Source organism: Orcinus orca, chromosome 1 (genome assembly GCF_937001465.1).
Source record: "Orcinus orca chromosome 1, mOrcOrc1.1, whole genome shotgun sequence".
Lineage (NCBI taxonomy): Eukaryota > Metazoa > Chordata > Mammalia > Artiodactyla > Delphinidae > Orcinus > Orcinus orca.
The window spans coordinates 54,399,666-54,413,590 of record NC_064559.1 but is presented as its reverse complement, the minus strand read 5'-3'; the positions used below and the strand labels follow the sequence as shown (position 1 = coordinate 54,413,590).

The 13,925-nt window shown below is 40.5% G+C and overlaps 1 protein-coding gene across 1 annotated transcript in view; it reads left to right on the top strand.

Moving 5' to 3' along the window:
• PAPPA2 (pappalysin 2) overlaps positions 1-13,925 on the top strand; it is a 314,606-nt gene that overhangs the window by 211,386 nt on the left and 89,295 nt on the right. Inside the window, exons 13-14 of the mRNA XM_049715361.1 lie at positions 3,110-3,245; positions 3,447-3,663. Of these exons, the coding sequence (XP_049571318.1) occupies positions 3,110-3,245; positions 3,447-3,663 (353 nt within the window). The remainder of the gene's footprint in view (positions 1-3,109; positions 3,246-3,446; positions 3,664-13,925) is intronic.

The window sequence follows — 13,925 nt, the reverse complement described above, 5'->3', positions numbered from 1 at the left end:
GGTCTCCTTTTCGCAGGCTGCAGGTTCGTATTTCCCATTGTTTTTTGTGTTTGCCCCTAAACACAAACCTTTGGGTAAGGTTGGTTCAGTGGGTTATGTAGGCTTCCCGGTGGAGGGGACTGGTGCCTGTTTTCCAGTGGATGAGGCTGGATTTTGTCTTCCTGCGGGCAGGGCCTGGCATGCAGATTCTTAACCACTGCGCCACCTGGGAAGTCCAAGAGCAGCTTTTAAAAATATCTTCTTTGTTCACATAAAGTATACACTTTTAGTTTTCTAATTATACAGCCAATTCTAGAAATTTCTTTGTCTATATATACATAAAAATAGGTTTTTAATAAATGCATATTGAACTGAATTTTTAAAACTCTATTAAAATAGTTATATATACAAAGTATATTTTTCATATATCCCATTTGTAAAGTAGAGATACATTCTATACCAAGAGCTTCAAGTATTACCAATTTCTATGGAAGCAGAACCTGGAGTATCAGTTCACATGTACAAGTGCCATTTTAAAAAAGCATATATGAAATTTTTTAGCCCATAAATTTCAGAAAAGTATAATTCTCTATATACCAAAATATATGGTTGTATGTTTAATTTTAAAACTTTCTTCTTTATCGTTGTCTTCCTGAAGTATAAACAGGATAAAAAATAATTCCTTTTTGGAAATAAGAATTACTGAGTCCTTACTAGATGGTAGGCACTCTCCTATGTGCTTCTACGTGATTTCATTTCATCCTCATAGTAGCCGCCTGAGATAGGTAGTATATCTGTTTCTCAGATGTGGAAGAGGCACCCTATGCTCAGAGAGGAGAGATGGATAGTTCAGATCTACCCAGCTAGTAAAGATGGAGTAAACCCAGGGTTCTGCCTGGCCAACACTCCCTCCAGAATGGTGAACTCGCTTGATTCCCTTTACCGTGGCTCAGATTCATTATGAACATATGTGCAGGCTCAAACTTGTCTCTGCTTTTGAGGTTCCAATAGTTGTGTTAGAGTGTTATACTTCTTTGTGTCTGGTTGCTACTGTGAATCATATCAGGTATTCAGATGAGAATGAAGTTTGGCTACCTCTGTGTGTCACTGTGAGAGAAAATGCCCAAGACTTGGCATCCAGTACCATGATCAAACCCTTGTCTCTTGTTGCTTTGTGTATCCCAACATTTCTCTGCTGATGTCTCACCTGTGGTTTTCCTACTTAAGCCATGGACTGGAAATCCTGGCATAGCTGCTTCCCACAAGTCAAGGCACAGAGACACTGCCACCAAGAGCAGGCTTTAAGGTTCAAAGTGATTTGGGATTCAAAGACCCGTAGAGCAAGGAGGTGCAAAACGAGATGGAGGTTTTGGGCATGGGCCCTCAAAATGGAGAAATCCACACCATAAGGCCTACAAATTAGCTTCAGGTGGGTGGTGACTATTTTGGACCCAACAGACAGTGGGAAAACTGAGCTCTCCTGTTGCTCATTGAAGCCATTCCATTCTTCGAGTCTGAGACCTACTGAGGTAAAGCCACCAGGTACTTGTTTGGACTCTGTTTGTTCCTGGCTCAGGAAACAACCCAGAACTTTCTTCCAGTACTCAGGTCTCTTTTGTGGTGTATGAAAAGGAAGAGGTTGTGGGAGTTCCCAGGGCACTTTGATGTCATTTGGGGCTGGGGTTGAGGGCTTTGCATTAGGCTCCTGGTTACCTTATGGTGTGTTTCATGTCTAGCCCTCATCCAGCCAGGAACAAAGGACCTCGTATTGCAAGCCATAACCTATGGGTCTGGAAGTTTCTTAAGTTATAAAGAAATATTTATTACTTCAAAGAGGGGAAATGAAAAGGGGGAAAAAAAGACACTGTAAAAAAAGAGTGTGGCTGGTCTTTCCCTCAAAGGAGGAAAGGAAGAAGGGAGAGTTGTGCTACATTGACCACTGAAAATCATAAAATCACCCTAATTGAGCCAGCAGTGCAAATGGACACTCTATAAACACACCACCAAGGCTCAGGAAAAATCAGTCTGCGGACAAGGAAGCATTCTTATTAAAATGGAAAACATGTTTTACTCTCCTGCTCCCCATTTTAAGAAAAGACCTCTGCCATCAGATGGTGTACCCTGCTCTGACACTGAGGACAGTTTTTCTGGAGCTTTATCCCCTTCAGAACCTGATAAAAAGCTAGAGAAATACACACAGAAGGTTGTACAGTCCAGCACCAGATTCTAATAATGCAACAACCATCCAACACCAGGGAAGACTGGAGTTAATTCTCAATAGAAGTTAAGAGTAATGTTGAGCTATAGGAAATAAAAGTAGAATTACTACATCAAATAATTTCAATATGGAAAATAAGTTCTCCAGGTCATTCCCCAATCTCTGAGGTGTTTTCTTTTATATTAAAAGATTTCCAGGGACAAAACGTCCATAGTTTACTGTGAAAGACTGTTTCTTTGTTAATTAGTCTAGCCATCTAGGTATATTTCTTATAGATAACTGAATTTTCATTGTTGGCTTATTCTTCAGCCATGGATAGGGTATATGGGCTTGAGGCACCAAAAGAATAAGAGTAAACAGTTTGGCAGCTTCTAATCTCAGAAGCAACCGAATCTTCAATAGCTTCTCTCCCATGGCATAGTTCAAAAGCTAAGTGAGAGGTTCTGATAAAAACTTTAGGGGAGAGATAAGGAGATAGGGAAGGATAATTAGCTATGCCAGTTCAGAACAAATTGTTAGCAAGGTGATACTCTTGTCCACGTCTCTCACTTTGGAGATAGGGAGGTATTGTCTACCTATGCTGTAGTTTACTGTCTCCAGAGATGGTCTATTTGAGTGATCTTTTTGAGAAATTTAAAGAAAGAGTCAAGTGACAAGCAATTGGTTGACATAAAAAGTCTCATAAAAAGATAGGCAGCTCAGTAGCTGAAAGTTATCTTCTTTCCAGCTAATTTTGACTTTTGATGTGACTGTGGCTATCTTTCTGTGCCTACTCCATGTTTTTTCCCATTGTAAAGGAGAAGGGAGCTCTTTATGAATGGTGAGCTATTTGAGAAGTATAAAAATAGGGTGACACGTGCCTTGATAGCCCACTGGAAATAATAGCTCGTGCATGTATGTGCTTATGCCTAGGTTTGTTTCAATAGACCAGGAGTGGCCACAGCAATTTTCATTTTCTTGACATCTGATGGCCTGGTGCCTGGGGAACGTCAGCGGCCAACAGTGACCCTTTACCTGACCGATATCAGTGGAAACAACCACTCTCTTGGTGAGTCTGACAGTTATCCCTTTAGGACCACTAGAGGACAATCCATTAGACCCAGGAATCAGCTTGATGTCTGTCTCTGATATTGTTTGAGACCTTGCTTACATCATACAGCTATTGAGAAGATAAAATGAATACTAGATATGGAAACTTGGTACTACATGAAAGACTTAAAATATTATTCATCTCCTTGTTTCTCTTCAGGAAGCTATGAACTGTCATGCCAGCATAACCCACTGGTTATCAATGTAACCCATCACTCGAACGTCCTCTTCCACCATACCACCTCAGTGCTGCTGAATTTCTCATCCCCACTGGTGGGCATCTCAGCAGTGGCTCTAAGGACATCCTCCATCATAAGTCCTTCAGCTTCCAACAACTGCATCCCAGAGCACGAGGGGCAAAATCATCAGGGACAGAGGTACAAAGTCCCCTTTCTTCCTTTTTTTCTTTCTTTTTGTTGTGATGTGTTGCTATCATTTTCATACATACTATTGTATATATAGTGGGTGCTTGTTCACTAACTAAAACTGGGTCTAAGAACTTCTAAAAAGACTTAAGAAGCAAGCAAAGAACAATTCATAGAAGGCACACTTGCGTTTTACATTTTGCTCTTCTTTCCTAAGCTGAGAATAACATTTATGTAAATATTTATCATCTTTAAGGTCGTAAAATCTTTTTTACATATAAAACCACTGCCTTCACATCAACTTTGTTATGTAAACTGCCAAAAATTCTCTGCCAAAAACTCAGTGTTCCCTAAGCGATGTATATTTTTTCACTTGTTCCCACCTGGACAGTGTATATAGCAAGTTTAACAATTAGTTTCTAAGGCATGTCATATAATCAATTAGATTTACATATGGAAATCAGGACTACATTAGCTATATGTGCCCTTCTGTGGACATCTGTAATTGTCATCTAGATAGCATTTCCTGGACTCTCAGCTCCTGCTAGTAAGGAACTGTTCTTCATAGCATTGGTATGCCCAAGGTTGGCCCTGATGGGGCAAGGAGCAAGCCAAACACAGTAATCTGTGCTGCACTTGGGCTGGACTCATTCTATGAATGGTCTAATCAGTTGAGTGGCACTGTAGGTAACAGGGTTTGTTCCCTCAAGGAGTGAAGTGTCAGGCAATTGGGATCCTGGTCACAAAAGCTGGAGTTGCAGGCAGCACTCCATCACCAAGGAGGAACTCTGATACCACCTTGCCCAACCTAGGTATCCCAGAAACCCAACCTTGATTAGGGAATAAGTGTAGACAGTACTAATATAGTATATTAGTTAACTTTTGCTGTGCAGCAAATTATAGCAAAATTTAGTGGCTTATCACGGTTTCTGTCAGAGGGGAATCTGGGTGCAACTCAGCTAGGTGCCTCTGGCTGAGAGTCTCTTATGAGGTTGCCATCAGCTGTGGGCTAAGCGTGCAGTAACCTCAAGGCTCGAGTGGAGCTGGAGAATTCACTTCCAAGTTCACTCATGTGGCTGTGGCAAGCCTCAGGAGATCTGCATCCAAACTCACTCACACAGGTGCTGGCAGTGGGCACACTCACATAGGCATGGCTCAGTTCCTTGCCATGTGGGCGCCTCCATAAAGTGCCTGAGTGTCCTTATGACATGGCAGCTAATAATCCAAAAAATAAAGAGAACCAGAGAGGGTGAGTACACGAGAGTCTGCCCAGAAAGGAAGCCAGTCTTTTTATAACATAATGTTGGAATTGACAACCCATTACTTCTGGTATATTCTATTGATTAGAAATGAGTCAGTTAGTCCAGCCCATACTCAAGAGGAGGGATGTGCATCAAGGCACGAGTCATTAGGTGCCATTTATCACATGCAGTAATAGTAGTTTATGTTAATCAAGCACTAACTGTGTGTCAGACATTGTTGTAAGTGCTAGGAAGGGATAGGGTCTAGGTAATGGACATTGCAACACTAGCCAGTTCATCTGCAACTTTTAAGTCTCCTTAGTGAGCAAAAGTCTTCAAATATTAATGTAAGAATGTAGACTATTAAAATAGCATTTTTTTACTAGAATTATTGCCTCTGTCTCATGTGTTTTCCAATTATTTTCTCTATTGGTTCTACCTCTGGCCTCAAGCCATACAGAATTTCTTTCAGGTCCCTGAAACATGTGTTCTTGTTAAGCTCCATGTCTTTGCACACAATGTTCCTACTTTCTTGAATGCTGTCCAGTACTTCTTCACTTCAACTCACACTTGACCATCATGATGCACCTTCGTCTATGAATTTTTGGCAAACTCCCTCCCTGTTTCCATAGGACATTGTACACAACCCATGCTTTACAAAGGCAGCTATCACATAAATATACCTATTCATTTATTTGTTATTCTTTCCCACTCTGAGCTCCCTGCAGTAGGAATTCTGCTCAGTATCTCTCAGTACCTACTAAAGGCCCTGGCACGTAAGAGGTGTCAGAAACTGTGCATTGAATGACAGTTACGGATTTTATCTCTAAATCTTCCACGGGACAGAACTGAACAAGCAAAGCAAAAAGGAAGTCACAACCTCTGTAGACCCCAAGGGACAAGAAGTCCCCTCACAACAACAGCTGTGAAGTTTTGACAAAGAAGTTGATTAATTATGATCACTGCTGCTAGTTCTTCACTTATTTTCATTTGGCACTGTGGGAAAAACAAGTTTTATACGCATGCATGCAAACGAGTAGAAATAAGATATGATTCTCCAGTTTACACAGAGTGTATCTGGAATGCATGAGAATTTCCAAACCACATGTGACTGACAGGAGCCATGCAAATTGGCTTTTCCTTTTCGGCCAGAAAATCAGTGCAATATAGTAAATTTTGATACACAGGGAACCTAATAGATCCCGCATATTTTCTTTGTGGACAGATTTAAAATCTAAATCCCTATGTATTCTCAAAGAGTAGAAGTCTTTTAGCATCTTTGTATCAATCACAGTTGTAAATGTAGATAGACCATAATATGAAACCCTCAAATTCTGGGCATAGTGAGAGGGATTCCTGGCTACCTCCTTCTTACCCCTTATGACCTGAATTACATTAATACTAAAATGGGCACAGGAGAGCTGACAGATGCCTGGCAGTAGAAGATGTTTTATCCATTTTGTATTTAACCATTAATGACCAATGGTCTGTCCTCCTACAACACTTTATCCTTAAACCAGCCTGACTGACCCACAGAATCTCAGCTGAAGGCCAGTAAACCTAAGTCTGGCTCTCCAGTGACATTCATGATCCTTACCTTGGACCATTTGACTTTGATCTTTCTCTTCATCTTGTTTCCCATTCTGCTATGATGGCTACCCAGCTTCTGACCCTTTGGGCTTAGTCTACTGATAATGAACGCCTTAGTCCCGAAAAGCGACTTTAGTGTTCTTGGTTTTGGTCACCAGTGCCCAGTAAGAGCTGAATTCATTCTTACTCTCTGGCTATTTCCTGCCCTAGCCACCTTGGGGAAAGGTCCTGCATAACCTTCCACAGTATCCCATGAGTTGGAGTGTCAGGCAGATCCCCAACCATTCCAGGATTGTGTTGATGGCTTGGGGAAGTGGGAACCATCTTTTTGATTAATACAGTGGGATTTTGAATGTATCCGAGATACAATCCTGGCACTAATAGGTTAATTTTCCTAAATGAGTGGATTAGCTTGCAGATAATCAGGGCTCATGTTATCTACTTTGGAAATTCACAAGGTCAGGTCTAGAAGAATTTACTAACAGGCAAGAATTGCTGATGGGCATGTGTTTCTCCTACAACAGGATTCTGTTTTTTCAGTCACATGAATACAATGAAAACATTAGTTGCAACTTCTCTGACCCTACCTGATGGTATATCCATCAGATACCCCAGTGTTGAATCTTCTGAAGATGAAGGATATTATCGCCTTTTTCAGGACATAGGCTGATAGCAGTGGTTGAAACTTCTGATCACTCATTTCTTTTCAGCATTTGTACTTTCCTTTTATTGATTTTTCTATCTACCTGCTCTATAAAAGGTTGAGAATACAGTATAACCTTCCAGACAGTTGCGCTTCTTTCCATTCTTCCTTGTATTTCAAATAGTTCTGGCTTTTTGTAATTTCATATTACATAATTAGGTGTATAAATGCTTGTGACTGTTTTATTTTTATTAGGATCAAAGCTCTTGCCAACCCTTTTGCCCCTTTCAAAGGTTAAGGCTTTGTATTATGCTTTGTCTGGAATGAAAATTTCCATCCCTGCTTTCCTTTTGTTTGTATTTGTTTGATAAATGTTTGCCTCTGTTTTATTTTTAACCTTTCTCTATCTTCACTGCCAGTGAGGCCAGGGCACATTGCTTTACTGCACTCTTTACAAAGACAGTAGGATTTCACTGTGTAAAACTACTCCAAGCTTTTATTCTGAAATTTTATCTCATGGTCCTCAAGCCTGTAGTATTCTTTAGGACTCTGTAGCATTCTTACCTTTGGGACAGTTATCTCCCAGGATTCAATGGCCTTTGCCAATGGTTCTCCCTTCTCCCCACTTGCTTCTACCTCACCCCACCAAGACCCTTATACTTCCTGACCGGAAATCTTGAAATGAGTAAAGAAAGAGTACTGATGAGGACTGATGGATAGAGAACAGAACTGTGACCCCTGAAAAGTAGTGCCCAGCTCTCTGGTCTTTACAGGGGCCAGGGAATGAAGAAAGAGTGACCTGTTTGCCTCTTTTCTTTTAGTATGGCTCTATTCTTTCTCTGCTTTGCTTTTTTCAGAAAACAAAACAAGAAATGCATGTTTTTGCTTCCGGTGATATTTCTCAATTCAACTCCAATACATTTTGAAATTTGAGGAGAAAAATCCTCAGAGTCCAGCTATCCACCTTGGTTTTTGGTATTGATAAGAGTTTTCATATTTTTCTGTACTGTTGGTATTTAAGTGGGAAACAGGGAGAAATTACCTCAGAGTATTCTTGTGAGATTACCTGAGAATGATCCATTTGGAGTTTGTAGCACATTCAAACACCAGGTGGGAGGACAGCCCAGGCAGTTTCCACACCATTTCCCATCTTTATCATTTTTACCATCCTCCTTTTACAAGTTATTGCTTCTCACCTCTAAATCCACCCTTATCACCCTAACTCGTAGTACTAGAGCAGGATTTTATTGATATTTATCCTTTGCTGACTGGCACAGTGTTAACTTTTGTCAACAGAGGGTTCTGGAAACACACTGTAGGAGAAAGGGTCTTCTCTTCCTGGTTTTGATGTACTTTCTTCTCTCTGGCTGCTGTGATGGGCTCAGCAGTGGTGTGCAGGACACCTGTGGTCAAGTACAGCAGGAGTTTGGGTTCCCAGTTGGCTGTTCACAGCAATAGCCAAAGATGATAGCTTGGTAATTGGTAATTGTGGTCCCACTGCGTGTCATTGATTATTAGCATCCCATTTCCCATTGACAAGTAGCTCAGCATTGTACTCAAGCCCAAAGGCACAACCAAACAGATTACCAAATTCTATCTTTGTGACTCTGTCTCCTACTACCATTTCCAGTTCCATTGTTTCAGTCAGTCAGTCAGGACACGGTAATTAGAATAGAGGAAGATTAATATAAATAACTATTGACTAGTAACAGAGGATTAACTACTAAATGGTAAAGAGAACCCTAACATAGAAGAATGGTAGATAAAGGGAGCGATCATTACTTTTAGGGATGAGGGAAGAGTATCCAAGGAAGAGTACCTGACCCCCTCCAAGGCTGTGATTTTGATCTCATTGGAGAGGGTGGAGCAGTGGCACACTGGGCGACAGAGAAGTTTGCTGAGGTTTCATAGGCTGAGACTGGCAATCAAGAAACCACCCACTGGGGTGCTGATCGAAGCTCATAAAGAAGCTGTCTGTTGAGGTGCTCTTGGGACTTTATGGAAAGCTGTCATTGGGGCGCTGCTAAAACTTTCTGGGATGTCACCTGCTGGGCACTGATGAAACTTGATGGGAAGCCACCCATTGGGGTGCTGCTGAAACTTTGTGGGAAGTCATTCACTGGGGTACCTTTGCTGGGAAGCCAGCTGCAGTGCTGGTAGAACTGCTGGGACATGCAGGGTGTCACTGAAACTCATTAGGGGGTGAGCACCACTAGACCGAGGCTGTGTTGGACATCAAAGAGCTGCAGAATCAAGAAGAAAAAGCACGTAGGAATCAAGAAGAAACACCCCTTCCTCCTGCAGTGTCTCTCCAGTTACGTCTACTGGGAAAACGTGACATCGTGCTAAATGGCAAAAGAGCAATATTTGCATGGTCCATCTCTAGTATCGCAAAGCAGGGCAATGAAGGTGGAGATTTGGAACTGAGAGGGAATAAGCTGATAACTGGCAGAAAATATCTTGTCAAGTAACCATGAAGAAACCCCTTCTCTCTGCCTTGTATGTTCCAGATTAAGATTTTCTTTAAGTTCCTGGCTTTAATACTGAAACCAATTTTCAATATAACTTTTAAGTAGACTGACCTAACTGGAAATGCGTATTTTCTTTTTTTAATGCTTTGAACTTATTTTAAGTCCAAGGCAAACATAAAGTATAAATATCTCTAGCTTATTCAGTATAAATACGCGTTCTGATTGAGAGGGAAAACAAGTAATAGATACTCATAAATATAAAACTATAGTGGGTTCTGAGGTTTACCTTAAACTATAGGTTATCAAAGCCAAGTATTCTAATATAAAATTGAATAGGACATTAATCTTTTTAAATGAACATCCATGTGGAAACCTGAGTTATTTCTTCTCTCTCTCTCTCTTGTTCTCACATTCTTTCTCACTCACTGTATATAGTCATGTTTGATCCTTCTTATCTTTGTGGATAATTGAGAGTTGAGTTGTGTACAAATTTATGTCTAAAACAGTGAATATGTGTGTGTGTATACACATTGTATATACATTGCCATATTTTATTTCACATAGTAGAAAGGCTTCTGAAAAATTTAATGTAGACTGATTTGTAAAACTAATTATTCTATATGGGGTGTGTGTGTGTGTGTGTGTGTGTGTGTGTGTGTGTGTGTGTAGAAAGAGGCAGACTATTCATCATTCAAAAAATATTTATTAAGTGCCTACAGTATGCCAGGAATCATTTTTCAGTTGAGGAAACTGAGACTCAGTGTGTACAAATTCACCTTATTTAAAACTAGCAAAACTAAGAGTAGTATCAAAGTAATTTGTTTTTAGTAAAGAAAGTTTTCATTATAGGAACGAAAAGCTGTTTTAGAAACATACTCATGTGACACAGAGGTAGAGAACAAACGTGTGGACACCAAGGAGGGAAAGAGGGTGGTGGTGGTGGGGTGAATTGGGAGATTGGGATTGACATATATACGCTAATATGTGTAAAATAGATAACTAATAAGAACCTGCTGTATAGCACAGGGAACTCCACTTCGCTGTACAGTAGAAACTAACACAACATTGTAAAACAACTATACCTCAACAACAACAACAAAATTAATTAATTAATTATTTTTAAAAAGAAACATACTCATGTCTATTACTCTCCAAGAAATCCTTCCACCCTCCCACAAACTCTTATTTGGACTGCGGTAAGAAGATTTTAACTGGCCCTGGAATAATTAAAGAGCACCCGTATTTTAGATATGTCTATGCAAATGGCATATTTATTTTGAGGAATCCATGAAACCAAGAAATGTAGATGTGGGCTCCAAGTAATGCAGGTGATCTGGTGATATTTGATGGAGTAGGTAATAAATGGTGGAATTGTAAGGATATTTTGGACTTTTGGAAAAGTTCAGGAAATGAATTATCTAGTGGGGCAATTTTATGGGCAGAATCCAGGGGATTTGGGGTCATTAGAAAAAGAGAAAATTTGTCCCAGCTCCTATGCGGTCCTAGCCCAGACAAAAAGAATCTTATTCCTCGAGGAGAGAAAATCAGAAAAGAAATATTCCGTTCTCTTGGAGATTAGAAGTACAGGTAAGCCAGAAGGAAGACTACAATTTAAAGCCTGGTTTGTGTATGTATTAGTTTTCTGCAGCTTAAACCAATACACATTTATACTCTCACAGTTTCTGAAATTCAAGATTTTAGGCCAGGCTTAACTGGGTCCTCTGTAGGCATTTGGTCCCCAAATGCTGCCAGACTGAGGGCCTGTTTCCTGCTGGATGTTGCACAGATGCTGTCCTCAGTTCCTTACCCCATAGCCATCTCCATGGGGCAGCTCACACTTGGCAATTTGTTTCTTCAAAGCCATAAAGAGAGAGTCTCTCAGCAAGAGTACCTTTCAATCTTAGGTTGTGTACTCAGAAGTGACATTGTCACCTTTGCCATATTCATTTGGTTAGAAGTAAGTCACTGGTCCCACCCGCACTCAAGCTGAGAGAATTACACAAGGTTGTGGATTCTAAGAGGCTGCAATAATGTCCACCAAAATACGTTAGGCTGGACTAGTGTGCCTAGACCTTGGAGTTACAAGGATCTCACTGCATGTGTCTCATGGCCTGATAGAGCCACACACTCTACTGATGTAGTTTCAACTTACTAGGCAACTTGGGTCACAAGGGACATGTGAGGAATTTGCATGCAGGAAAAAAGCATGAGGGAAGAACAATGATTCCCAGAGTAAGGTCTTTCTTATAGGGATTCCCCAGTTCTTGGTAGGTGGATTATCTAAACAGCCTTTTACCAGAGAATGTCCTCCCAATACTACATTATCTAGGTCCACCACATCCATTTTATGACTGATCCATTTCCACATTTTATTCCCAAGTTCATTTTCCCTTTTTCCTAAGCCACCTTCTCAATAGCTCATCCAGAATTGTTACAGTGTTCATTAAAGTGAAAAACAATCAGTAATATCAATTGGGTTTCCTAGAAAATCATAAAATTATTTTAAAAATCTAAAAATAAAAAAGTGGTTATTATTTAAATGATCTGCATTCTGACTCTTTTCATAATGTACGACAATTGAGGGTTAATTTATTTAGCAATTTGGGTCTAGTGAAATGTGGTTATATATGTGTAAGTGTGTGTGTGTATGTATTTTATTTTACACAAGGCAATCTTTTGGAGAAGATTAATATGCATTGAATTATATAACTAAATTTTTAAATGATTTAACTTTTTAAATGATTGTGCCATTCAGAAAGGCATTATTTTTTAAGTAAAATATAAATATTTTTGTAAACAGCAGTGTCATCCCCAGATTTTCTCTTCTCTTTCTTTCCTTTTATCTTTTCTGCATAAATCTGGATTTTCCTCTTTAGTTAAAGCAAACTGAGCATGAGCACATAAAGTCTGAGTCAAGAGGAAATAATGAACACACACATTGTGTGTGTATGATTGTATATTCAAGGCAACAGCTCTTAAGCAGAATTTATCTTTTGCATTAAAAACATTTACTATTTGGCTGTTACTGTGGACATCAGTGAGAGTTCAGCCTCCAACTCTTTTATACTTGACGTAATGCCTGACATAAGTAACATACCTGCCATGTTTTGTTAATCATGCTTGTGTAAAGAAAAGAATCAGGTAATTAAAAATGAGTAGGGACTTCACTGGTGGCACAGTGGTTAAGAATCTGCCTGCCAATGAAGAGGACATGGATTCGATCCCTGGTCAGGGAAGATCCCATATGCCTCGGAGCAACTAAGCCCGTGCGCCACAACTACCGAGCCTGTGCTCCACGACTACTGAAGCCCGAGCGCCTAGAGCCCATGCTCCACAACAAGAGAAGCCACCACAATGAGAAGCCCACGCACCACAACAGAGAGTAGCCCCCGCTCGCCACGGGGCGAGAAAGCGCACGCACAGCAACGAAGACCCAACACAGCCAAAAATAAATAAATAAATAAATTTATTTTTAGAAATGAGTAATCAAAGAATAGTGTATAGCTGATTTGGTTTGAAGTGCCTCAGGATGCACAGAGGCCTACAAATTTATGTACATGTATATTAGTTTAGTCACTTTTGTTTTCTCTGTGGAGCCTCTGTTCTTCAGATTCTGTTTCCTGAAGCAGGGACTGTAAAAAATAAATAATTCAGGGAGAAAAGCCAACAGTCAGCCACCACCAAATAACTCATATCTTTCCATTTGCGATTCACACGCAAACTTCGGTAACACGCAGGGTTAATGCTGTCTCAGGCTGGCTCCCCTCAGCTGCCTTGCCTCTTCAGATCCCCCCTTTGAGTGACATTGCTGTGCTGTGACACAAAAGATATGTTTAGCCTTAGAAAGCTAATCTTGAAAAGGTGGATCTGCTGACCAAGAAGATAGCACCTTCATCAGTAAGTCAAGTATAGAGGATTTCTGGGTCACCCTCCATTGTCCGTGGAGAATTCTTGGCAGACGTGGGATTTTGGTTGGGGAGTGGAGGGATGTGGTAGAAAGGAAAGCATCTTTTCCATAGAATTCACTTCTATGACTTTTATAACCCCCAGAGAATTTCTGGGAGCAAGTGGCTGTGTTTTCCATTCGGAAGGTGTTGGGACTCCTCAGGTGTAAAAATGTTTCTTCTTGATTGCCCCATAGATTACTGGTAGAGCTGGGGCTAGATTATAAGGCCTCTGAGCCTGAGTCCAGGGGCATGCAGCCAGAGCACAGCTCAGTGCCTTGGCATTCCATCCCTGCTGTAATCAGTGTGTGAGCCTGGTCTTGGTAATAGGATCATTCCATCTCTATTATCCGTCATTCTGCTTCATGCTTCATTATTCCCTGGA